Source organism: Somniosus microcephalus, chromosome 6 (genome assembly GCF_052327205.1).
Source record: "Somniosus microcephalus isolate GS21.2 chromosome 6, FLI_Smic_1.0, whole genome shotgun sequence".
NCBI classification, from domain to species: domain Eukaryota; kingdom Metazoa; phylum Chordata; class Chondrichthyes; order Squaliformes; family Somniosidae; genus Somniosus; species Somniosus microcephalus.
In genome coordinates, this window is record NC_140992.1 from 135,652,049 (window position 1) to 135,676,905 (window position 24,857).

General features: G+C 47.6%; 1 protein-coding gene across 1 annotated transcript in view; it reads left to right on the forward strand.

The window, feature by feature from the left end:
- thap4 (THAP domain containing 4) overlaps positions 1–24,857 on the forward strand; it is a 410,225-nt gene that overhangs the window by 12,229 nt on the left and 373,139 nt on the right. The window contains exon 2 of the mRNA XM_085990827.1: positions 15,532–16,310. Within this exon, the coding sequence (XP_085846953.1) occupies positions 15,532–16,310 (779 nt within the window). The remainder of the gene's footprint in view (positions 1–15,531; positions 16,311–24,857) is intronic.

The following is a 24,857-nucleotide window of genomic DNA, read 5'->3' on the forward strand; positions in this document are numbered from 1 at the left end:
ATATCCTACAGGAACACCTAAATCCTACACCGCTGCTGATAGCAGAAAGATTTAAATTCCACAGGAGAAATCAGCATAAAGATGAGAGCAATGCTGGTTACCTTACAGAACTACGCAAGCTATCAAAGCACTACCAGTTCGGAGCAGGACTGGCAGATACCCTATGGGACAAATTTGTCTGTGGACTCCTGAGTGAAGGAACCCAGAAGAGGTTACTCTCAGAGAAAGAGCTGACGCTAGATAAGGCTTTCAGCGTGGCAGTATCGTACGAAGCAGCAGCAAGGGGAGCTGCGGAAATACAGCAAAAGCCACAGGAATACGGCACCCATGAAATGACACGGGGATTTGAAAAATGTTATCGCTGCGGCAGAACAACCCATGACCAGAAGGGCTGCTGGTCCAAGGACAAAATATGCAGGCAATGTGGAAAGATGGGACACATTGCACGAGTTTGCAGGTCTGGGAAGAAGATTAACGACAACAAAAAGGCTACTAAGGAACAGTACAGGAAAGTACAAAAGATGACGGACAGTAGTTCTGAAGACCAGATGAGCGATAGTGAATCCGGGAACAAGAGACTAAGCTGTCTCAAACTTCACAACGTAATCGCAAAAGAGGATCACCGAACCATTTGGGTCACCCTCACGATAGCAGGGTCCCAAGTCAAAATGGAATTGGATACAGGATCAGCTCTGACCGTCATGAATCGACGAGACTACGAGTGGCTATTCTCACACATACCCTTGAAAGAGACATCCATTGTCTTGAAGACGTATACGGGGCAAAAAGTATACCCCAGAGGAAAAATAAGGGTGCCTGTCGAATACAACGGCAAGGAAATACAGAAATTGTATCTGTACATACTGCAAGATGGTGGACCACCGTTATTGGGACGTGAATGGATCAGAAAGATAAGTTTAGACTGGCACTCCATTCAGGCACTGACGGTGGCTGGTAAAAAGGATGACGACGTCACTCCTGGACGATTGTCAACAATCTTAGCTAACGCCAAAGAGGTATTTCAACAAGAACTGGGAACTCTTAAAGGAGTAACCGTCTCGATAAAAATAGAAGCGAATGCAATTCCCAAGTTTTTCAAAGCAAGACCGGTACCATATGCAATTCGCCCAGCCGTCGAGGCAGAGCTGGAGAATCTGGAGAATGCAGGCGTGTTATCTAAGGTAGACTGGAGCGAGTGGGCGACACCCATCGTTCCTGTCATGAAGAAAACGTTAAACAATAAGTCTGAGGAGCCAAGGAAGGTTCGCATCTGTGGGGACTTCAAGGTGACGGTGAACCCAGTCCTTCACACAGTACAATATCCTCTTCCGAGGATAGAAGATATTTTCGCCTCACTATCTGGAGGGAAACGTTTTACAAAAATTGACCTAGCACAAGCATATTTGCAGATGGAGGTTGAAGAATCCTCTAGGAAGTATCTCACGATAAACACTCACAAAGGTCTTTACCAGTATAATCGACTGGTATTCGGAGTAGCATCAGCTCCGGCGATATGGCAAAGAGCGATGGAACAAGTCCTGCAAGGGATTCCGGGGACTCCGTGTTACTTGGACGACATCCTAGTGACAGGTGAAGATGACAGTGAACACCTTACCAACCTAGAGCAGGTGCTCCCTAGACTAAGAGAACATGGGCTACGAGCCAATCGCCCCAAGTGCGAGTTTTTTAAGAAACAGATAGCGTATTGTGGCCACGTGATTGATGAAGAGGGGTTACATAAGTCCCCTGACAAAATTGAAGCGGTCGTTAAGGCTCCAGCACCTGAAAATGTGTCGCAACTGAGGTCATTCCTCAGATTGGTGAATTACTACCATAAGTTTTTGCCGAATTTGTCCACAATTCTGCACCCACTGAACGCCCTACTACAAACTGGAGTAGCATGGAAATGGAGCGATGAATGTAAGCGGGCCTTTCAGAAGAGTAAGGACCTAATCACTTCAAGAGAAGTATTGGCACACTACAACCCATCACTACCGATAAGACTGGCGTGTGATGCGTCTCCCTACGGCATTGGAGCGGTACTGTCACATAAATTCCTTGATGGTTCAGAGAGGCCGATAGCGTTTGCGTCACGCTCGTTAACTTCAGCCGAGCGTAACTATGCCCAGATTGACAGAGAGGCCCTCAGCCTGGTGTGGGGGGTGGAGAAGTTCAATCACGACCTGCACGGTCAGAAATTTACCCTACTAACTGATCATCAACCTCTTGTCTCCATTTTCAACCCTCAGAAGGGCGTCCCGATAATGACAGCACAACGGCTACAGAGGTGGTCCCTTTTCCTAGGGGCACACCAATATGACATCGAGTACAAAGGAACTAAACAGCATGGGAATGCTGATGGATTGTCGCGCCTACTGTTGCCGACGGTGGAAGAAGCACCTGCAGTGGATCCAGTGGAGATATTCCACTCGACCATAGTTGAATGTCTCCCTGTGACGAATGCAAACCTAGAAAAGGAAACACGAAATGACCCGACACTCTCCTGGGTCTATGATTTAACGGTGAAGGGATGGCCAGCACATGGCGAACCACTGCTGCCAGCATTCTCGCCGAGAAGAGAACCGCTGTCAGTGTGCAGAGGAACCTTGATGTGTGGAACCAGAGTAGTAATTCCACCCAAATTGAAGGATAGAGTGCTCAATGAGCTTCATGAGGGTCATCTGGGAGGGGTAAAAATGAAGAACTTAGCCAGAGCGTTTGTGTGGTGGCCGGGAATCGATAGAGAAATCGAAGAGATGACCGAGAGCTGTACAGGATGCCAGAAGGTCCAAAACGCCCCACCACAAGCCCCTCTACATCCATGGGAGTGGCCCTCATCTCCATGGCAAAGGGTGCACATTGATTTTGCTGGTCCCTTTATGGACTCGATGTTTTTAATTGCGGTGGATGCACATTCAAAGTGGCCAGAGGTAATAAAAATGTCCTCAACCACCACAGAAAAAACTATCACAGTCTTACGAACCATATTCGCCAGAAATGGGCTGCCTGAACAGATTTACTCCGATAATGGACCACAGTTTGTGTCTGAAGAGTTCCGGAGGTTCTTAAAGAACAATGGTGTTAAGCATTACACATCCGCCCCATATCATCCAGCCACCAATGGATTGGCTGAGAGGTTCGTTCAAACATTCAAGAAGGCTATCAAGGCAATGTGTAATGAAGATATACCCCTACAACACAAGGTGGATAACTTCTTGTTTGCCTACCGGAATGCGACACATGCGGTTACCAACCAAACTCCAGCCATGATGTTCTTCAACCGAAGACTACGATGCCGCTTGGATTTGGTTAAGCCAAACATCAGAAGAGATGTGGAGAACAGGCAGTTTCAGAATATGAATGAAAGACCGACCAGGAGTTTTAAGATAGGTCAACCAGTTTTGACCCGGGACTACCGCACAGAGAAATGGCAGCCAGGAACGATCTGTACACGGCAAGGACCTCTAATGTATACCGTGGACGTTGGAGAGAGCATTGTAAGACGCCATGCTGACCAGCTTCTAGAGTCACTGGAAAACGTCAATTCCACACCACGATCCGATACACCTGGTGATGAAACCGAAGTACCAATTGCATCTACCTCAGAATCGGTGACATTGGAAGCAGACGAACCAAACAACGACGTTGATCCCGAATCAACTTTGCCAGAAGAACCTGATACCCCAAAGAGGCGTTATCCAGACAGAATCAGGAAGCCTCCTCAAAGACTGAACTTATAATTGCTTAACTTCAACTGATGTATCCAGCAACTGTAATTGTAAATATGTTATTTAATTATTAATTGAATGTTATGTACTGTTTAGCTAAAAAGGGAGGAATTGTAGTGTATGTACTTTGCAGAAGGAACTATATTCTGCAGCCCCTGTATACTGCAGTACCAGTAGTGACCACCCCTGTATATAAGCCTGTGTAGTAACTTTTGCATAGTAGTTCCAGGTTGTCTCCACTCAGTAAAGACCTGTTATAACCAACTCCTGCAGTCCGTGTCTCAATTATACACGGACATAATACCCTTGAAGCCTCTTCGCAACTGACACTGCCACCTAGCTTTGTACCATCAGCAAATTTGGAAATGTTACACTTAGTCCCCTCATCCAAATCATTGATATAGATTGTGAATAGCTAGGGCCCAAGCACCGATCCTTGCGGTACCCCACTAGTCACAGCCTGCCATCCTGAAAAAGACCCATTTATCCCTACTTTTTTTGTTTTCTGTCTTAACCTATTCTCAATCCATGCTAGTATATTACCCCCAATTCCATGTGCCCTAATTTTGTTCACCAACCTTATCGAAGGCCTTCTGAAAATCCAGATACACCACATCTACCGGTTCCCCTTCCTCCACTCCACTAGTTACATCCTCAAAGAACTAATAGGTTTGTCAAACAGGATTTCCCTTTCATAAATCCATGTTGACTGCCCAATCTTACTATTAGTTTCTAAGTGCCCAGTTATTGCATCCTTTATAATAGATTCCAGCATTTTCCCAACTACTGATGTGAGGCTAACGGGTCTGTAGTTCCCTGTTTTCTCTCTCCCTCCTTTCTTAAATAGCGGGGTTACATTTGCTATCCTCCAATCTGCAGGAACCGTTCCAGAATCTATAGAATTTTGGAATATGACAACTAATGCGTCCACTATTCCAATGGCCACTTCTTTCAAAACCCTAGGATGTAGGTCATCCGGTCCTTGGGATTTATCGACTTTTAGTCCCATTAATTTTACTAGTACTGTTTTTTTAGTAATAATTTCTTTAAGTTCCCCATTCTCGTCACACCCTTGGTTTTCTCGTATTTCTGGGAGGTTTTTTGTGTCTTCCTCCGTGAAGACAAAAACAAAGTATTTATTTAATTTCTCTGCTATTTCATCATTCCCCATTATAAATTCTCCCGTCTCTGACTGTGAAGGACCTACATTTACCTTCGCCAGTCTTTTCCTTTTCACATATCGATAGAAGCTTTTACAATCCGTTTCTATATTTTTTGCTAATTTGTGCTCCTATTCCATTTTCCTTTTCTTTATCAATTTCTTGGTCTCCCTTTGCTGATTTCTAAAAAGATCCCAATCCTCAGGCTGACTGCTTTTTCTGGCAACTTTATAAGCTTCCTCCTTTGACTTAATACTAGCTTTAATTTCTTTTGTTCGCCATGGTTGGATCACTTTTCCTTTTGGGTTTTTATGCCCTAGAGGAATGTATGTTTGTTGCAAATTATGCATTATTTCCTTGAATGTTACCCATTGTATGTCCACCTTCATACCTTTTAGTGTAGTCTCCCAATCTACCATGGCCAACTTGTCCCTCATACCCTTGTAGTTTCCTCTGTTTAGATTGAAGACCGTAGTTTCAGATTGGACTACATCACTCTCAAGCTTAATGTAAAATTCAATCATATTATGGTTACTTGTCCCTAAAGGCCCCTTTACCACAAGATTATTGATTAGCCCTTTCTCATTACACAGTACCAGATCCAGAATATCCTGTTCCCTGGTTGGTTCCTCCACATACTGATCCAGGAAACCATCTCGCCTGCATTCCAAGAATTCGTCCTCCACACCATTAGTGGTAATTTGATTTGCCCAGTCAATATGTAGATTAAAGTCCCCATGATTACCGTATTGCCCTTGTTACATGCACTTCTAATCTCTTGATTGATACTGTGCCCTACATTACCATGACTTTGGTGGCATATACACAACTCCCACCAATGTTTTCCGCCCTTTGCTGTTTCTTAGCTCCACCCAAACTGATTCCAGTTCTACATCATGATCTGCCAAGCCAAGATCTTTTATCTCTACCATATCGATCTCATCCCTTATTAACAGCGCTACACCACCTCCTTTTCCTTTTTGTCTGTCCTTCCTAAATGTTGAGTACCCTGGAACATTCAGTTCCCAGCATTCCTCTGTAATGGCAATTACATCATACCCATTGGAGGCAGTGCAGAGAAGATTCACTAGGTTGATTCCTGGGATGAAGGGGTTGATGTATGACGAAAGGTTGAGCAGGTTGGGCCTATACTCATTGAAGTTTAGAAGAATGAGAGGTGATCTTATGGAAACATAAGATTCTGAGGGGGATTGACCGGGTGGATGCTGAGAGGATGTTTCCTCTAGTGGGGGTATCTAGAACTAGGGGGCATAGTTTCAGAATAAAGAGTTGCCCATTTAAGACGGAGATGAGGAGGAATTTCTTCTGAGGGTCACGAATCTTTGGAATTCTCTACCCCAGAGAGCTGTGGAGGCGGGGTCATTGAATATATTCAAGGCAGAGATTGACAGACATTTGAACTACAAGGGGTATGGGGAAAGAGCGGGAAAGTGGTGTTGAGGCCAAGATTGGATCAGCCATGATCTTATTGAATGGCGGAGCAGGCTCGAGGGGTGGATTGGCCTGCTCCTGTTTCCCGTTTCTTATGTTCTTTCCTCCTTTAAGACACTCTTTAAAACCTAACTCTTAACTGCCCTAATTTCTCCTTGTGACTCGGTGTCAAATTTTCTTACAATACTCCTGTGAAGCACCATGGGCCGTTTTACTATGTTAAAGGCGCTATATAAATACAAGTTGTTGTTGATATTCACCCTGAAACCGTAGCCAGAATTCCCCTACTCTGCACAAGGTGCGGTCCGGCACCCCAGTCAATGCCACTTTTAACAGGCTCCATTTCTCTCCCTATAGCCTTGGACTCTGGTTCTATCTGAAGGTGACAACTCTGAACTGGAAGCCTCAGAGAACTAATCTGTAGTTGGACTTCACATGTCCCTGTCTCTCTTTTTCCCCACCCCGCTCCTCCCAGAAATGGAAGGAGGACACCGAGGGTATAGACCACCTCGCCAGTAGGGGGTTCCGACAGTGTTCCCCTCCCCCCTGCCCCCACCTTTCCTGGAAATGCCAACACACCCATTCCTACATTACCAGTGGCTCTTAGCAGAGAGAGAATGGGAGCTATAGTTAAGGTCTGAAATTATTAGTCCACTTTTTCCTCCATACACTCTGTGCGAGGCATTAGTCACATTAGGTTTAATTCTGCAGGGCCCCAGGGGAAATACCGGGTTAACATTGCACAGCTTTTATATTAAATTGGTTCAGATCAACAGTTTAGCAACAGCAACAGTTAGTCTAATTGTGATCATTGACATGTACTCTTTTGTTATGGTGATTAAACAAATTGTCTGTAAATTAATAAAACTTTAAAAGAACTTTAACAAATTAAATTAAAATTGCGTTGGCCGGGCTGATGATACACTCCAGTCCCCATGGCGCCTACCCCTCGCGGATGGTCTCAAGCGTGCGGATGGTCTCAAGCGTGCAGGCGGACACTGGGTTCTCCATCTCCAGGGCCACCCGGACGCGAACATGGCCGCGGAAGAGAGGCAGGCAATCGGGCCGAACGACCCCCTGGACCAGTTGATGGCTTTTTTGGCCAGGCCCAGGAGCAGTGCTACGAGGAGGTCCTCCAATCTGCCCATTCCCCTCCGCACCGGGTGACCAAAGATCAGGAGCGTGGGACTGAAGTGCAGCCAAAAATCAAGGAGCAGCCCCTTCAAATAATGGAAGAGGGGCTGCAACCTCTCTCATTACGTATAAACGTGGGATCATTGACATGTACAGACAAAGGAATGTCACCTGAACTGTTCCACTCAGGAAGCCGTGACTAGTTCACCTAGGCAAACCCACCTTGGGGTTGTAATTAATTAACCATAACATACTCTGTGCCAAATAGTTTAGTTTAAGCACAACAGCTTTGGAAATAATGGCAGTGAGCAACCCTGATAAGTGGAGCATAAAACAATGTGGTGGCTTTAATTACAGTAATTAAATAATAGTAATTTGTACATGAAATGGGATCAACCTATTGCGGATCCTTATCCTGGAGTATTACTTTAACCCCAATTTCACACGCAGCACTCTTGTTACACCAGCATGACATTTACAATTTCTACAGCAGTCATCCTTGAAGCCTCTTTGGGTGAGATTACCAATTTGTGCTGAATTATAGGCAGTTTCCTCTTGTGGGTCAGTACCTATTAGAAACTGGATGCAGAATGTCAGGCTGTTTTCTGACAACCAGTATAAGGAGGAGACTTTTGTCCACTTTTTGTCTGGGCTGGAGTTGAACCCAGGTCATAAAAGAGCAGGCTCCGAACCCACTCAATAGAAACATAGAAGATAGGAGCAGGAGTAGGCCATTCGGCCCCTCGAGCCTGCTCCGCCATGCAATGCGATCATGGCTGATCATCCAAATTCAGTACCCGGTCCCTGCTTTCTCCCCATACCCCTTGATTCCTTTAGCCTTGAGAAATATATCCAACTCCTTTTTGAATATATTTAATGAACTGGCCTCCACCGCCTTCTGTGGTAGAGAGTTCCGCAGGTTCATCACTCTCTGGGTGAAGAAATTCCTCCTCATTTCTGTCCTAAATGGCCTACCCTTTATCCTTAGACTGTGTCCCCTGGTTCTGGACTCCCCGACCATCGGGAACATCCTGCATCTAGTCTGTCCAGTCCTGTCAGAATTTTATAAGTTTCAATGAGATCACCTCCCATTCTTCTAAACTCCAGCAAGTACAAATCCAATCGACCCAATCTCTTCTCATACGTCATTCCTACCATCCCAGGTATCAGTCTGGTGAATCTTCGCTGAACTCCTTCCATGGCAAGAACATCCTTCCTCAAATAAGGCGACCAAAACTGCACACAATACTCAAGATGTGGTCTCACCAAGGCCCTGTACAACTGCAGCAAGACATTCTTGTTCCTGTACTCAAACCCTCTCGCTACGAAGGCCAACATACCATTTGCCTTCTTAACCGCCTGCTGCACCTGCATGCTTACCTTCAGCGACTAGTGTACAAGGACACCCAGGTCTCGTTGCACTTCCCCTTCTCCCAATCTATTGCCATTTAGATAATCTGCCTTCCTGTTTTTGCCACCAAAGTGGATAACCTCACATTTATCCACGTTATATTGCATTTGCCATGTTTCTGCCCAATCACCCAACATGTCCAAATGATCCTGGAGTTTCTCAACATCCTCCTCACAGCACACACGTCCACCCAGCTTTGTGTCGTCTGCAAATTTTGAGATATTCCATCTAGTTCCCTTGTCCAGATCATTTATATATATTGTGAATAGCTGGGGTCCAAGGACCGATCCCTGCGGTACCCCACTAGTCACTGCCTGCCATTTGGAAAAAGACCCGTTTATTCCAACTCTTTGCTTTCTGTCTGCCAACCAGTTCTCTATCCAAGTCAATACCTTGCCCCCAATCCCATGTGCCTTAACTTTACACGCTAATCTCTTATGCGGGACCCTATCGAAGGCCTTCTGAAAGTCCAAATACACCACATCCACTGGTTCTCCCTTATCTATTTTACCAGTTACATCCTCAAAAAATTCCAGTAGATTAGTCAAGCACAATTTACCTTTTGTGAATCCATGTTGACTTTGTCCGATCCTGTCACTGTTTTCCAAGTGCTCTGCTATTACAACTTTTATAATGGACTCTAGCATTTTCCCCACTACCGATGTCAGGCTTACCGGCCTGTAATTCCCCATTTTCTCTCTACCACCTTTTTTGAATAGTGAGGTAACATTAGCTACCCTCCAATCCATGGGTACTGTTCCAGATTCCATCGAATGTTGGAAGATGATCAGCAATGCATCTACTATTTCTAGGGCCACTTCCTTAAGTACCCTAGGATGTAGATTATCAGGCCCTGGGGATTTATCGGCCTTCAATCCCATCAATTTCCCTAACACCATTTCCCTACAAATACTGATTTCTTTCAGTTCCTCCCTTTCATCAGACCCTATGTTCCCCGGCATCTCTGGGAGGTTATTTGTATCCTCCTTTGTGAAGACAGAACCAAAATATGTATTTAGTTGGTCTTCCATTTCTTTGTTCCCCATTATAAATTCCCCTGATTCTGACTGCAAGGGACCTACGCTTGACTTCACCAATCTTTTTCTCTTCACATATCTATAAAAGCTTTTACAGTCAGTTTTTATGTTCCCTGAAAGTTTACTCTCATTCTATTTCCCCCTTCTTAATTAATCCCTTTGTCCTCCTTTGTTGAATCCTAAACTGCTCCCACTCCTCAGGATTATTGCTTTTTCTGGCCAATTTATATGTCCCCTCCTTGGATCTTATGCTATCCCTAATTTCCCTTGTTAGCCATGGTTGAGTCACCTTTTTTGTTTTATTTTTATGCCAAACTGGGATGAACAAATTCTGTAGTTCATCCATGCGGCCTTTGAATGTTTGCCATTGCCTATCCACCGTCAACCCTTTGAGTGACATTCCCCAATCAATCCTACCCAACTCGCGCCTCAGACCATCGTAGTTTCCTTTATTTAAATTTAGGACCCTAGTCTCTGAGTCAACTATTTCATTCTCCATCTTAATGAAGAATTCGATCATATTATGATCGCTCCGACCCAGGGGGCCTCGTACAACAAGATTGCTAATTAATCCTTTCTCGTTACATAATACCCAGTCTAAGATGGCCTGATCTCTGGTTGGTTCCTTGACATATCTGTCAGGAGTACTGCTGGGCTAGCTTGGTTTGAGCCTAGCTTGTTAATGTGCCAGTTGTAATAAAGGAATTTGCCCTATTTTTTTTTAGGATATGATTTTAATATCATTTGACTAGTCATTTAATTTTGCTTTCCAATCTCTGTTAGCCGTAAGTTTTTTTTTAATGAATGAGTGGTACTCCAATCTCCAACACCTTGTATCCAGGTGCAGCTGCATCCAAATTAACATAAATTACTCGACTTCAAGTAATTTATTGTGTGAGGAGCTTTGCCATATAAATGCAAGTATTAACGTTATTTTATTCAATCTTCCCACCCATGCCTGAATAATGAAAACCTACAATTTCCAGATATTCAAACAGGATACCAGCTTAACTGTTTGATAGAAATAAAGCATTTTGTCCAGCTGTATGCTACAGTAAACCTCCTGTTGGCTAAGCAGGGAACAGCACTGAGGCAGGGAACAGTAGATACTCTTGTAACTCAGAATGGTTGAGTTCAAGCACATTCACTGGCAGCTGACCAAGTGCATTGCTCCTTGCCATAATGGAGGGCTCAGGCAAGACCTGTGGACACAACCTATTTCCATGACTGGTTGCTCTGTCTAGAGGTAGTCCTGTTCTGATAAATACCCACTTCAGACCAACTATCCAGGAACACTTGAAAAATAAAACAATGGGCGGGAGAGTTAACGGGCGGACGTGTTAACGGGCGAGAGATTCGGGTGGGCGTGTTAACAGGCGGTTGATCTGCTACCACCTGCTTTATGCCCTGCCGCAGTTGAAAGTTCCACCCAAGTTTTTTCTCTCATGTGGGGTAGTTGTAATTGTTTTTGTGCTCATCAAGGGCACTGGGAATATAGTAGGGGCTGATGCAAAGTACAGAACATAAAAAATGGGAGTAGGCCACTCGGCCCTTCGAGCATGCTCCGCCATTCAATAAGATCATGACTGATCTTCTACCTTAACTTCACTTTCCTGCACTATCCCCATATCCCTTGATTCCCATAGTATCCAAAAATCTATCGATCTTTGTCTTGAATATATTTAATGACTACACATCCACAGCCCTCTGGGGTAGAGAGTTCCAAAAATTCACAACCCTCTGAGTGAAGAAATTTCTCCTCATCTCAGTCCTAAATGGCCATCCCTTATCCTGAGACTCTGCCCCCCTACTTCTAGACTCTGCAGCCAGGGGAAACATCCTCCCAGCATCTACCCTGTCAAGCCCTTCAAGAATTTTATGTTTCAATAATATTACCTCTCATCTAAACTCCAGGGAATATAGGCCTAGTCTATTAGATCTCTCCTCCTAGGACAACCCTCTCATCCTAGGAATCAGTCTAGTGAACTTTCGTTGCACTTCCTCTAAGGCAACTATATCCTTCAACTGTACACAATTGTGGCCTCACCAAGGCTCTATCTAATTGTAGTAAGACTTCTTTACTCTTAGTCTTTATTACAAAGGGATTGGAGTGTAACATACCATTTGCTTTCCGTATTACTTGCATTACCTGCAGGTTAACTTTCTGTGATTTATGTACAAGGATACCCAGGTCCCTCTGAAAACCAACATTTCCCAGTCTCTCACCATTTAAAAAATATTCTGCTTTTCTATTTTTCCTACCAAAGTGGATAACTTCACATTTCTCCACATTATATTCCATCCGCCATGTTCTTGCCCACTCACTTAGCCTGTCTATATCCCTTTGCAGCCACTTTGCATCCTGCTCACTTTCTCACCTAACTTTGTATTGGCAGCAAACTTGGATACATTGCACTTGGTGCCCTCATCTAAGTCATTGATGTAGATTGTGAATAGCTGAGGCCCAAGCTCTGATCCTTGTAGTACCCCACTAGTTACAACCTGCCAATCCGTAAGTGACCCTTTTATTCCTACTCTCTGTTTTCTGTCTGTTAACCAGCACTCAATCCATGCTAATATATTACCTCCAATCCCATGAGCCCTAATTTTGTGTAATAACCTCTTGTGTGACACCTTATCAAATGCTTTTTGAAAATCCAAACATGCTACATCCACTGGTTCCCCCTTATCTACCTTGTTAGTTGCAACCTCAAAAAACTCAAAACGGATTTGTCAAACACGATTTCCTTTTCAGAAATACTGCTGTCTCTATGTTGTTCCAATAATGTGCTTTAACTCCACTGTGCCACTGACATTTATTTTCAACATCAACCACCCTTTGGCTTCTCCAGATGAGATTATTCATTTTGGTGCTGAATTATGAGCAGTTTTGTTCTGTGGGCTGAGGCACCACAAACTTGGTCATTTCACTTAAGATCCAAGGAGAGGACATATAAATTGGCCAGAAAAAGCAGCAAACCTGAGGATTGGGAGCAGTTTAGGATTCAGCAAAGGAGGACAAAGGGATTAATTAAGAGGGGGGAAATAGAATGAGAGTAAGCTTGCAGGGAACATAAAAACTGACTGTAAAAGCTTCTATAGATATGTGAAGAGAAAAAGATTGGTGAAGTCAAACGTAGGTCCCTTGCAGTCAGAATCAGGGGAATTTATAATGGGGAACAAAGAAATGGCGGACCAATTAAATACATACTTTGGTTCTGTCTTTTGGGTCTAATGAGAGGGAGGAACTGAATGAAATCAGTATTTGTAGGGAAATAGTGTTAGGGAAATTGATGGCATTGAAGGCCGATAAATCCCCAGGGCTTGATAATCTACATCCTAGGGTACTTAAGGAAGTGGCCCTGGAAATAGTAGATGCATTGCTGGTTATCTTCCAAAATTCTATAGACTCTGGAACAGTTCCCATGAATTGGAGGGTAGCTAATGTAACCCCACTATTTAAAAAAGGTGGTAGAGAGAAAACGGGGAATTATAGACCGGTAAGCCTGACATCAGTAGTGGGGAAAATGCTAGAGTCCATTATAAAAGATGTAATAGCAGAGCACTTGGAAAACAGTGACGGAGTCAGACAAAGTCAACATGGATTTACAAAAGGTAAGTCATGCTTGACTACTGGAATTTTTTGAGGATGTAACTGGTAGAATAGATAAGGGAGAACCAGTGGATGTGGTGTATTTGGACTTTCAGAAGGCTTTCAATAAGGTCCCGTATAAGAGATTAGCGTGCAAAGTTAAAGCATATGGGATTGGGGGTAAGGTACTGACCTGGTTAGTAGACAGGAAGCAAAGAGTTGGAATAAACGGGTCTTTTTCCGAGTGGCAGGCACTGACTAGTGGAGTACCGCAGGGATTGGTGCTAGGACCCCAGCTATTCACAATATATATTAATGATCTAGACGAGGGAACTAGATGCAATATCTCCAAGTTTGCAGATGACACAAAGCTGGGTGGGCGTGTGTGCTGTGAGGAGGATGCAGAGAAACTCCAGTATGATTTGGACAGGTTGGGTGATTGGGCAGATGCAGTATAATGTGGATAAATGCGAGGTTATCCACCTTGGTGGCAAAAACAGGAAGGCAGATTATTATCTGAATGGCAATAGATTGGGAAAAGGGGAAGTGCAACGAGACCTGGGTGTCCTTGTGCACCAGTCACTGAAGGTAAGCATGTAGATGCAGCAGGCGGTTAAGAAGGCAAATGGTATGTTGGCCTTCATAGCGAGAGGATTCGAGTACAGGAGCAAGGATGTCTTGCTGCAGTTGTACAGGGCCTTGGTGAGACCACACCTTCAGTATTGTGTGCAGTTTTGGTCGCCTTATCTGAGGAAGGATGTTCTTGCCATGGAGGGAGTGCAGCGAAGATTCACCAAACTGATACCTGGGATGGCAGGAATGACGTATGAAGAGAGATTGTGTCGATTAGGCTTATATTCGCTGGAGTTTAGAAGAATGAGAGGGGATCTCATTGAAACTTATAAAATTCTAACAGGACTAGACAGACTAGATGCAGGAAGGATGTTCCCGATGCCGGGGGAGTCCAGAACCAGAGGTCACAGTCTAAGGGTAAGGGGTAAGCCATTTAGGACTGAGATGAGGAGGAATTTCTTCACCCAGAGAGTGGTGAACCTGTGGAATTCTCTACCACAGAAGGCAGTTGAGGCCAATTCATTAAATATATTCAAGAAGGAGTTACATATATTTCTTAATGCTAAAGGGATCAAGGGATATGGGGAGAAAGCAGGGACAGGGTACTGAATTTGGATGATCAGCCATGATCTCGTTGAATGGTAGAACAGGCTCGAGGGGCTGAATGGCCTACTCCTGCTCCTATTTCTAAGTTTCTATGAGACCTGACTAACTGTTGCAGAGACATTCTTCCCAGTAGTCTAGACTGAATTCTAGGAAATGATGGGACATGCTTCAAACTGACTGCATCGCCCAATCCCACTGCTTTGGCCTTTGAAAACATAGAAACAGTCGGCCATTCAACCCCTCGAGCTTGTTCTGCCATTCATTTTGATCATGGCTGATCTGTATCTTAACGCCATCTACCCACCATGGTTCTGTAACCCTTAATACCCTCACCCAACAAAAATCTTATCAATCTCAGTTTTGAAATTTTCAATTGACCTCGAGCCTCAACTGCTTTTTAGGGGAAGAGAGTTCTAGATTTCCACTACCCTTTGTGTGAATTTTAACATTATGCCCCGTTGTTCTGGACTCCCCACGAGAGGAGATATTTTCTCTCAATCTACCCTAACAAATCCTTTTAGTCATCTTGTACACCTCGATTAGATCACCCCTTAATCTTCTATACTCAAAGGAATACAAGCTGAGTCTAGAAAACCTGCCAGTATAGTGTTTGGTGCTAGATAGCTTGGCATCTGAGCTTCACTGCTCTGTCTCAGTACCTATACCTACATATAGTCAGGCTGGCTCTGGAAAACAACACGTTATTTTAAAAAATTGTTCTAGGTATTGGAAGAGTAACTGTGATAACTTTTTGTAGAAACCAAAGGCTACAATTGAGAGGGCTATTGGATGGCATGACTATTCCTGGTTATCGGTGTCTTTCTGTTTTCTCTGCCAGATTCCCTTTGAAAGATGCCAAACGTTTAGCAAAGTGGATTAATGCTGTTGGGCGGACTGACTGGAAACCAACCAAGTTTTCCTTCTTGTGCAGTGCTCACTTCACCAAGGACAGCTTTCAAAAGCGTCAGGAGGACCAGCATCATCGACTCAAACGCAATGCTATTCCTTCCATCTTCCACTTCTCAGAACACCAGAAGAAAGTGGACAGTAGACGCAATCGATGCCAGGGTACAGCCAAAATATGGCTGACTCCAGTCAATCAAGAAAGGACTTCAAGTGGCTACATGGCCTGTGAACCACTGGATGATGAAGCAACTGAACTCCTTAAATCCAATTCTGTTACTGTGGAGAGTGAGCACGTGCTTGAGAGAGTTCCTGCACTGGGTGAGAGTGGTGCCACTTTCCCTGCTTCTTCAGTGGCAGGTGAACTCGTTGTGTGTACAGTTGCTGATCAACGGTGCATTCTGAAATCCAAAAACAGCAAGGCCACAGCTACTGAAAGACTGCTGATTGACGGCACTGTTCCGTTTCCCGACGATGCTACCCCGTCCGCCTCTGGTGCACGCAAACTAATCAATTCGCTGCATTCGTACTGCTTGTCTCCACCACACAGTGCCTTCCTCAAAGAGCAAGTCATGAAAAAGAATACCGAGCTCAAGACTCTGAGACAGCAAAGCAGTCGGGTTGTGAAGCGAGTAAAAAGACTAGAGGGGTTAATCCGTAAACTTCAGGAAACCAATTCCACACTAGTAAGGTGCTTGCTGCCTCAGGATCATGGTTAGTGAAAGTCCATACTTATTCATTGCAAGCACTGAAAGAGTGGACATCTAAACCCACAGATGTGTGTTTGCGAGACCTAAAATTTCACTTTTGACAAACTATTTGCTCCAAAGCTGAGAAGTTCCTGACACAAAATTCAATCTTTGATTTAACTCCAAAGAAATGTATTGATGCCCGCTACTACCACCATTTCCCCCCATATATTTACTGTAGACCAGAATTGGCTTACAGCTTGGAGTTTGTGCCTTATGCTCGCATTCTCTCTCTACGCTCTCACATGAAGAGTGGTCACTTGCAGGGAGGTACTGGAAGAGTTCCATTGCCTGTGAACCTGGTCACACCGCAGGTAAAGGCTGCACAGGCATGAAGGGAATGGGTGACCGCCAGGCAGAGTAGTAGGTGCAGGCAGGTAGTGCAGGGGTCCCCTGTGGCCATCCCCCTCTCGAACAGATATACCGCTTTGGATATTGTTGAGGGAGATGGCTTATCGGGGGAAGACAGCAGCAGCCAACTTCCTGGCACCATGGGTGGTCCTGCTGCACAGGACGGGAGGAAAAAGAGTGGGAGAGCTATAGTAATAGGAGATTATATTGTAAGAGGAATAGATAGGCATTTCTGCGGCCACAAACGAGACTCCAAGATGGTATGTTGCTCCCTGGTGCAAGGGTCAAGGATGTCTCGGAGCGGCTGCAGAGCATTTCGGAAGGGGAGGGTGAACAGCCAGTTGTTGTGGTGCATATAGGTACCAACGATATAGGTAAAAACCGGGATGAGGTCCTAAAAGCTGAATATAGGGAGTTAGGAGGTAAATTAAAAAATAGGACCTCAAAGGTAGTAATCTCAGGATTGCTACCAGTGCCACATGCTAGTCAGAGTAGAAATAGAAGGATATTTCAGATAAATACGTGGCTAGAGGAATGGTGCAAGGGGGAGGGATTCAAATTCCTGGGACATTGGAACCGGTTCTGGGGGAGGTGGGATCAGTACAAACTGGATGGTTTGCACCTGGGCAGGACCAGGACCGATGTCCTTGGGGGAGTGTTTGCTAGTGCTGTGGGGGAGGGTTTAAACTAAAATGGCAGGGGGTTGGGAACCTATGCAGGGAGACAGAGGAAAGGGAAACAAGGATAGAAGCAAAAGACAGGAAAGAGAAAAGCAAAAGTGGCAGGCAGAGAAATCAAGGATTTAAATCAAACATGGCCACAGTAAATAATAATTCTAAAAGATCTACGAGTGTTAAAAAAAAAACAAGCCTGAAGAGCTTTGTGTCTTAATGCGAGGAGCATTCGTAATAAGGTGGATGAATTAGATGCGCAAGTAGATGTAAACGGATATGATATGATTGGCATTACGGAAACATGGCTCCAGGGTGACCAAGGCTGGGAACTCAACATCCAGGGGTATTCAATATTCAGGAAAGACAGGCAAAAAGGAAAAGGAGGTGGGGTAGCAATGCTGGTTAAAGAGGAGATTAACACAATAGTAAGGAAGGATATTAGCTCTGATGATGTGGAATCTGTATGGTTAGAGCTGAGAAATACCAAGGGGCAGAAAACGTTAGTGGGAGTTGTATACAAACCCCCAAACAGTAATGCGGAGGTTGGGGATGACATTAAATGGGAAATTAGAGACGCGTACAATAAGGGCACAGCAGTTATCATGGGTGACTTTAATCTACATATAGATTGGGCTAACCAAATTAGTAACAATACTGTGGAGGAGGAATTCCTGGAGTGTATACGGGATGGTTTCCTAGACCAATATGTCGAGGAACCAACCAGAGATCAGGCCATCTTAGACTGGGTATTATGTAATGAAATAATTAGCAATCTTGTTGTGCGAGGCCCCTTGGGGCGGAGCGATCATAATATGATAGAATTCTTCATTAAGATGGAGAGTGAAGTAGTTGACTCAGAGACTAGGGTCCTGAATTTAAATAAAGGAAACTACGATGGTATGAGGCGCGAGTTGGGTAGGATTGATTGGGGAGTGTTACTCAAAGGGTTGACGGTGGATAGGCAATGGCAAACATTTAAAGATCGTATGGATGAACTACAGAATTTGTTCATCCCAGTTTGGCATAAAAATAAAACAAAAAAGGTGACTCAACCATGCCTAACAAGGGAAATTAGGGATAGCATAAGATCCAAGGAGAGGACATATATATTGGCCAGAAAAAGCAGTAAACCTGAGGATTGGGAGCAGTTTAGGATTTATCAAAGGAGGACAAAGGGATTAATTAAGAGGGGTAAAATAGAGTATGAGAGTAAACTTGCAGGGAACATAAAAACTGACTGTAAAAGCTTCTATAGATGTGTGAAGAGAAAAAGATTGGTGAAGTCAAGCGTAGGTCCCTTGCAGTCAGAATCAGGGGAATTTATAATGGGGAACATACATACTTTGGTTCTGTCTTCACAAAGGCGGACACAAATAACCTCCCAGAGATGTCGGGGAACATAGGGTCTAATGAGAGGGAGGAACTGAATGAAATCAGTATTTGTAGGGAAATGGTGTTAGGGAAATTGACGGGATTGAAGGCCGATAAATCCCCAGGGCCTGATAATCTACATCCTAGGGTACTTAAGGAAGTGGCCCTAGAAATAGTAGATGCATTGCTGGTCATCTTCCAAAATTCTATAGATTGTAGAACAGTTCCCATGGATTGGAGGGTAGTTAATGGTACCCCACTATTCAAAAAAGGTGGTAGAGAGAAAACGGGGAATTATAGACCGGTAAGCCTGACATCGATAGTGGGGAAAATGCTAGAGTCCATCATAAAAGATGTAATAGCAGAGCACTTGGAAAACAGTGACAGGATCGGACAAAGTCAACATGGATTTACAAAAGGTAAATCGTGCTTGACTAATCTACTGGAATTTTTTGAGGATGTAACTGGTAGAATAGATAAGGGAGAACCAGTGGATGTGGTGTATTTGGACTTTCAGAAGACTTTTGATAAGGTCCCACATAAGAGATTAGCGTGCAAAGTTAAGGCACATGGGATTGGGGGTAAGGTACTGACTTTGATAGAGAACTGGTTGGCAGACAGGAAGCAAAGAGTTGGAATAAACGGGTCTTTTTCCGATTGGCAGGCAGTGACTAGTGGGGTACCGTAGGGATCGGTCCTAGGACCCCAGCTATTCACAATATATATTAATGATCTAGACGAGGGAACTAGAAGTACTATCTCCAAGTTTGCAGACGACACAAAGCTGGGTGGGCGTGTGTGCTGTGAGGAGGATGCTGAGAAACTCCAGTATGATTTGGACAGGTTGGGTGATTGGGCAGATGCAGTATAATGTGGATAAATGCGAGGTTATCCACTTTGGTGGCAAGAACAGGAAGTCAGATTATTATCTGAATGGCAATAAATTGGGAGAAGGGGAAGTGCAGCGAGACCTGGGTGTCCTTGTGCACCAGTCACTGAAGGTAAGCGTGCAGGTGCAGCAGGCAGTTAAGAAGGCAAATGGTATGTTGGCCTTCGTAGCAAGAGGGTTCGAGTACAGGAACAAGGATGTCTTTCTGCAGTTGTACAGAGCCTTGGTGAGACCACACCTTCAGTATTGTGTGCAGTTTTGGTCGCCTTATCTGAGGAAGGATGTTCTTGCCATGGACGGAGTGCAGCGAAGATTCACCAGACTGATACCTGGGATGGCAGGAATGACGTATGAGGAGAGATTGGGTCAATTGGGCTTATACTCGCTGGAGTTTAGAAGAGTGAGAGGGGATCTCATTGAAACTTAGAAAATTCTAACAAGACTAGACAGACTAGATGCAGGAAGGATGTTCCCGATGGCTTGGGTGTCCAGAACCAGGGCTCACAGTCGAAGGATAAGGGGTAAGCCATTTAGGACAGAGATGAGGAGGAATTTCTTCACCCAGAGAGTGGTGAACCTGTGGAATTCTCTACCACAGAAGGCAGTTGAGGCCAATTCATTAAATATATTCAAGAAGGAGTTAGATATATTTCTTAAGGCTAAAGGGATCAAGGGATATGGGGAGAAGGCAGGGACAGGGTACTGAGTTTGGATGACCAGCCATGATCTCATTGAATGCGGAGCAGGCTCGAGGGGCCGAATGGCCTACTCCTGCTCCTACCTTCTATGTTTCTATGTAACCCATTAACCAAAAAGTCACCAGTTTTCAGTCAAAGGTCCCCACACTCACTGTCTGGGTTCATACATGACAAATAGTCACTTGTGTTTTTAAATCAGCATCTGATTGAGCTACCCTGATGCTCAGTAGATATCTGGTCCAACTCCAAGATCCATTAAAGGTCCTCTCTTGAAAGAGGAGTGATACAGGGTTATCTACTATTACTCATCCTAATCAGTCTCTTCATCAATGATGTGTTGTATGGCTTCGTAAAGGACAGGCTCAGTGTGTCTGTTCCAGGCTCTACGCACCATCTTAAACAATGAGCCAACCAGTGGGGATATGGTAGTGGAGGCCACCATGTGTGCTACTGTAGCTTTGCAAAGTTCAAGGGGATGTTGAAAGGTGAGGGGGGCAGGGAACGGAGACAGGTGAGGGGGCGGGGACAGGTAAGGGTCATGGATACCAGTGACAGGTGATGGGGCGGTGACAGGTATGGGGACATGGATACCAGAGACAGGTGAGGGGGCGGGGACAGGTAAGGGGACATGGATACCAGTGACAGGTGAGGGGGCGGGGACATGCATACCAGTGACAGGTAAGGGGACATGGATACCAGTGACAGGTGAGGGGGGCGGGACAGGGCAGGGCGGGTGTGGGCGGGGACCGGGGATTAGGTGAGGGGGCGGGGAGAGGTGAGGGTGTGGGCGGGGAGCGGGGATAGGTGAGGGGGCGGGGAGCGGTGATAGGTGAGGGGGCGGGGAGCGGCTGGGCTAGGCACGGGGCAGTGATGGCTAAAGGTGCGGCGGGAGCAGGTAAACACAGACCGGGCGTGGGAGGGAGCCGCGCTCCGGTTTGTGCGTCAACCTTATTCTAACGGCTGTCGGTGGTGGAAGCGCCCGGGATCCGGGAATCCAGCCCTCGGCTCAGGCCCGGGACACCCGGTGCAGCCCGCGGATCCCTGTGTGAGCGGCACGGGCCTGGAGGCTGCGGATCGCAGCCGGGGCACGAAAGGGGGGTGAGAAGGGGGGGTGGGGGGTGAGAAAGGGGGGTGGGGAGTGAGAAGGGGGGGTGGGGAGTGAGAAGGGGGGGTGGGGAGTGAGAAAGGGGGGGGGGGAGTGAGAAGGGGGGGGGGGGAGTGAGAAAGGGAGAAAGGGGGGGGTGAGAAAGGGAGGGGGGAGTGAGAAAGGGGGGGGTGGGGAGTGAGAAAGGGGGGGGTGGGGAGTGAGAAAGGGGGGGGGGAGGGAGAAAGGGAGGGGGGGAGTGAGAAAGGGAGGGGGGGAGTGAGAAAGGGAGGGGGGGGAGTGAGAAAGGGAGGGGGGAGTGAGAAAGGGAGGGGGGGGAGTGAGAAAGGGAGGGGGAGTGAGAAAGGGGGGGTGGGGAGTGAGAAAGGGGGGGTGGGGAGTGAGAAAGGGGGGGTGGAGTGAGAAAGGGAGGGGGGGGAGTGAGAAAGGCAGGGGGGGAGTGAGAAAGGGAGGGGGGGAGTGAGAAAGGGAGGGGGGGAGTGAGAAAGGGGGGGGTGGGGAGTGAGAAAGGGGGGGGTGGGGAGTGAGAAAGGGGGGGGTGGGGAGTGAGAAGGGGGGGTGGGGAGTGAGAAGGGGGGTGGGGAGTGAGAAGGTGGGGTGGGGAGTGAGAAGGGGGGGTGGGTGGGGAGTGAGAAGGGGGGGTGGGGAGTGAGAAGGGGGGGTGGGGTGGGGAGTGAGAAAGGGGGGGTGGGGAGTGAGAAGGGGGGGTGGGGTGGGGAGTGAGAAGGGGGGGTGGGGAGTGAGAAAGGGGGAGAGTGAGAAAGGGGGGGGTGGGGAGTGAGAAAGGGGGGAGTGGGGAGTGAGAAAGGGGGGGGTGGGGAGTGAGAAAGGGGGGGTGGGGAGTGAGAAAGGGGGGGAGTGAGAAAGGGGGGGGAGTGAGAAAGGGGGGGGGAGTGAGAAAGGGGGGAGTGAGAAGGGGGGGAGTGAGAAAGGGGGGGAGTGAGGGGGGTGGGGAGTGAGAAGGGGGGGGGGTGGGGAGTGAGAAAGGGGGGGGTGGGGAGTGAGAAAGGGGGGGTGGGGAGTGAGAAAGGGGGGGGAGTGAGAAAGGGGGGGGAGTGAGAAAGGGGGGGGGAGTGAGAAAGGGGGGGAGTGAGAAGGGGGGAGTGAGAAAGGGGGGGAGTGAGGGGGGTGGGGAGTGAGAAGGGGGGTGGGTGGGGAGTGAGAAAGGGGGGGGTGGGTGGGGAGTGAGAAAGGGGGGGTGGGTGGGGAGTGAGAAAGGGGGGGGTGGGTGGGTAGTGAGAAAGGGGGGGGTGGGTGGGGAGTGAGAAAGGGGGGGGTGGGTGGGGAGTGAGAAAGGGGGGGTGGGGAGTGAGAAAGGGGGGGTGGGGAGTGAGAAAGGGGGGGGGGAGTGAGAAAGGGGGGGTGGGGAGTGAGAAGGGGGGTGGGGAGTGAGAAAGGGGGGGGTGGGTGAGAAAGGGGGGGGGGGGGGGGGGGGGGGGGGGGGGGAGAAAGGGGGTGGTGGGGAGTGAGAAAGGGGGGTGGTGGGGAGTGAGAAAGGGGGGGTGAGGGGGTGGTGGGGGAGTGAGAAGGGGGAGTGAGAAGGGGGGGTGGGGAGTGGGTGTGGGTGGGGGGGTGGGTGGGGGGTGGGGAGTGAGGGGGGGTGGGGGGGAGGGAGTGAGAGGGGGTGGGGGGGAGGGGAGTGAGAAGGGGGGGTGGGGGGGAAGGGGTGTGTGGGGGGAGGGGAGTGAGAAGGGGGGGTGGGGGGGAGGGGAGTGAGAGTGGGGAGGAGGGGAGGGGGTGAGAGGGGGTGGGGAGTGAGAGGGGGAGTGAGTGAGAGGGGGGGTGAGTGAGAGGGGGGGAGTGAGAAGGGGTGGGGGGGGAGGGGGGTGTGGGGGAGGGGAGTGAGAAGGGGGGTGTGGGGGGGAGGGGGTGAGAGGGGGGAGTGGGGAGAGAGGGGTGGGGAGTGAGAGGGGGAGTGAGTGGGAGGGGGAGTGAGTGAGAGGGGGGGTGTGAGAGGGGGAGTGAGAGGGGGAGGGAGTGAGTGGGAGGGGGTGAGTGGGGGGGGGGAGTGAGAAGGGGGGGGGAGTGAGAGGGGAGGGGGGTGTGGGGGGGAGGGGAGTGGAAGGGGGGAGGGGGAGGGGAGTGAGAAGGGGGTGGTGGGGGGGAGGGGAGTGAGACTGGGGGGAGGGGAGTGGGGGGAGGGGAGTGGGGAGGGGAGTGGGGGGAGGGGAGTGGGGAGGGGGTGGGGGGAGGTGGGGTGGGGTAGGTGAGGTAGAGGTGAGGGGGAGAGGCAGGGGTGAGGGGGAGAGGCAGGGGGGAGGTGAGTGGGGAGGTGAGGGGGAAGAGGTGGGGGAGGGGAGGGGGGAGGGGAGGGGGAGAGGTAGGGGGTGGGGGGAGAGGTGGGGGTGGGGAGTTGAGATGGGTGGGGGAGGTGGGGTGGAGGAGGTGAGGGGGTGGGGGAGGTGAGGAGGTGGGTGGGGGAGGTGAGGGGGGGAGAGAGGTGAGGGGGGAGAGGTGAGGGGGCGGGGGTCAAGGGTGGGGGGAGGTGAGGGAGAGAGGTGGGGGAGGTGATGGGGTGCAAGTGGGGGGCGGAGGTCAAGTGTGGGGCGCGGTGTGAGGGTTTGAGTGCCAGGGGAACTGCCAAATTCTCACCCCCCATAAGGTTGTTGATTCTGGGGGACAATTGGAGCTTTCAAGACTGCAATTGGTAGATTTTTCTTAGCCAAGGTTAACGAGTGATATGGAGCAAAGGCGGGTAAAAGGAGTTGAGCTACAGATCAGCAATGATCTAATTAACTGGCGGAGACAGGCTCGAGGTGCTGACTGGCCTCCTCCTGTTCCTAGAAGGACAGAATGGGGTCTGAAGCACACCTGCACACCCTTTTACCCTGCATTTTATACTGTGGACCTTGGGCTTGGTTTGTTATTTCGAATAGTATCTCACTGTGTTGGTGTGTCAGGTATCAAAGGAAGAAAAAAGAAAGACTTGTATTTATATAGCGCTTTCATACCCTCCGGATGTCCAAAAGCGCTTTACAGCCAATGAAGTACTTTTGAAGTGTAGCCACTGTTGTAAAGTAGGAAATGTGGCAGCCAATTTGTGCACAGCAAGCTCCCACAAACAGCAATGTGATGATGACCAGATAATCTGTCTTTAATTATGTTGGTTGAGGGATATATATTGGCCAGGACTCTATTGGCGAACGCCCTGCTCTTCTTCGAAATAGTCCCATAGGATCTTTTACATCCACCCGAGAGAGCAGATGGGGCCTCGGTTTAACATTTCATCTGAAAGACAGCACCTCTGGGAGTGTCAGCCTGGATTTTTGTGCTCAAGTCTCTGGAGTGGGCCCTGAACCCACAACCTTCTGACTCAGAGGCGAGAGTGCTAACACTGAGCCACAGCTGACACTGGCTTCAATCCATAATTGGACATTTTAAATTTTTTGTTATATCGAGGTGAAAAATGCTAGTGCTGATCACC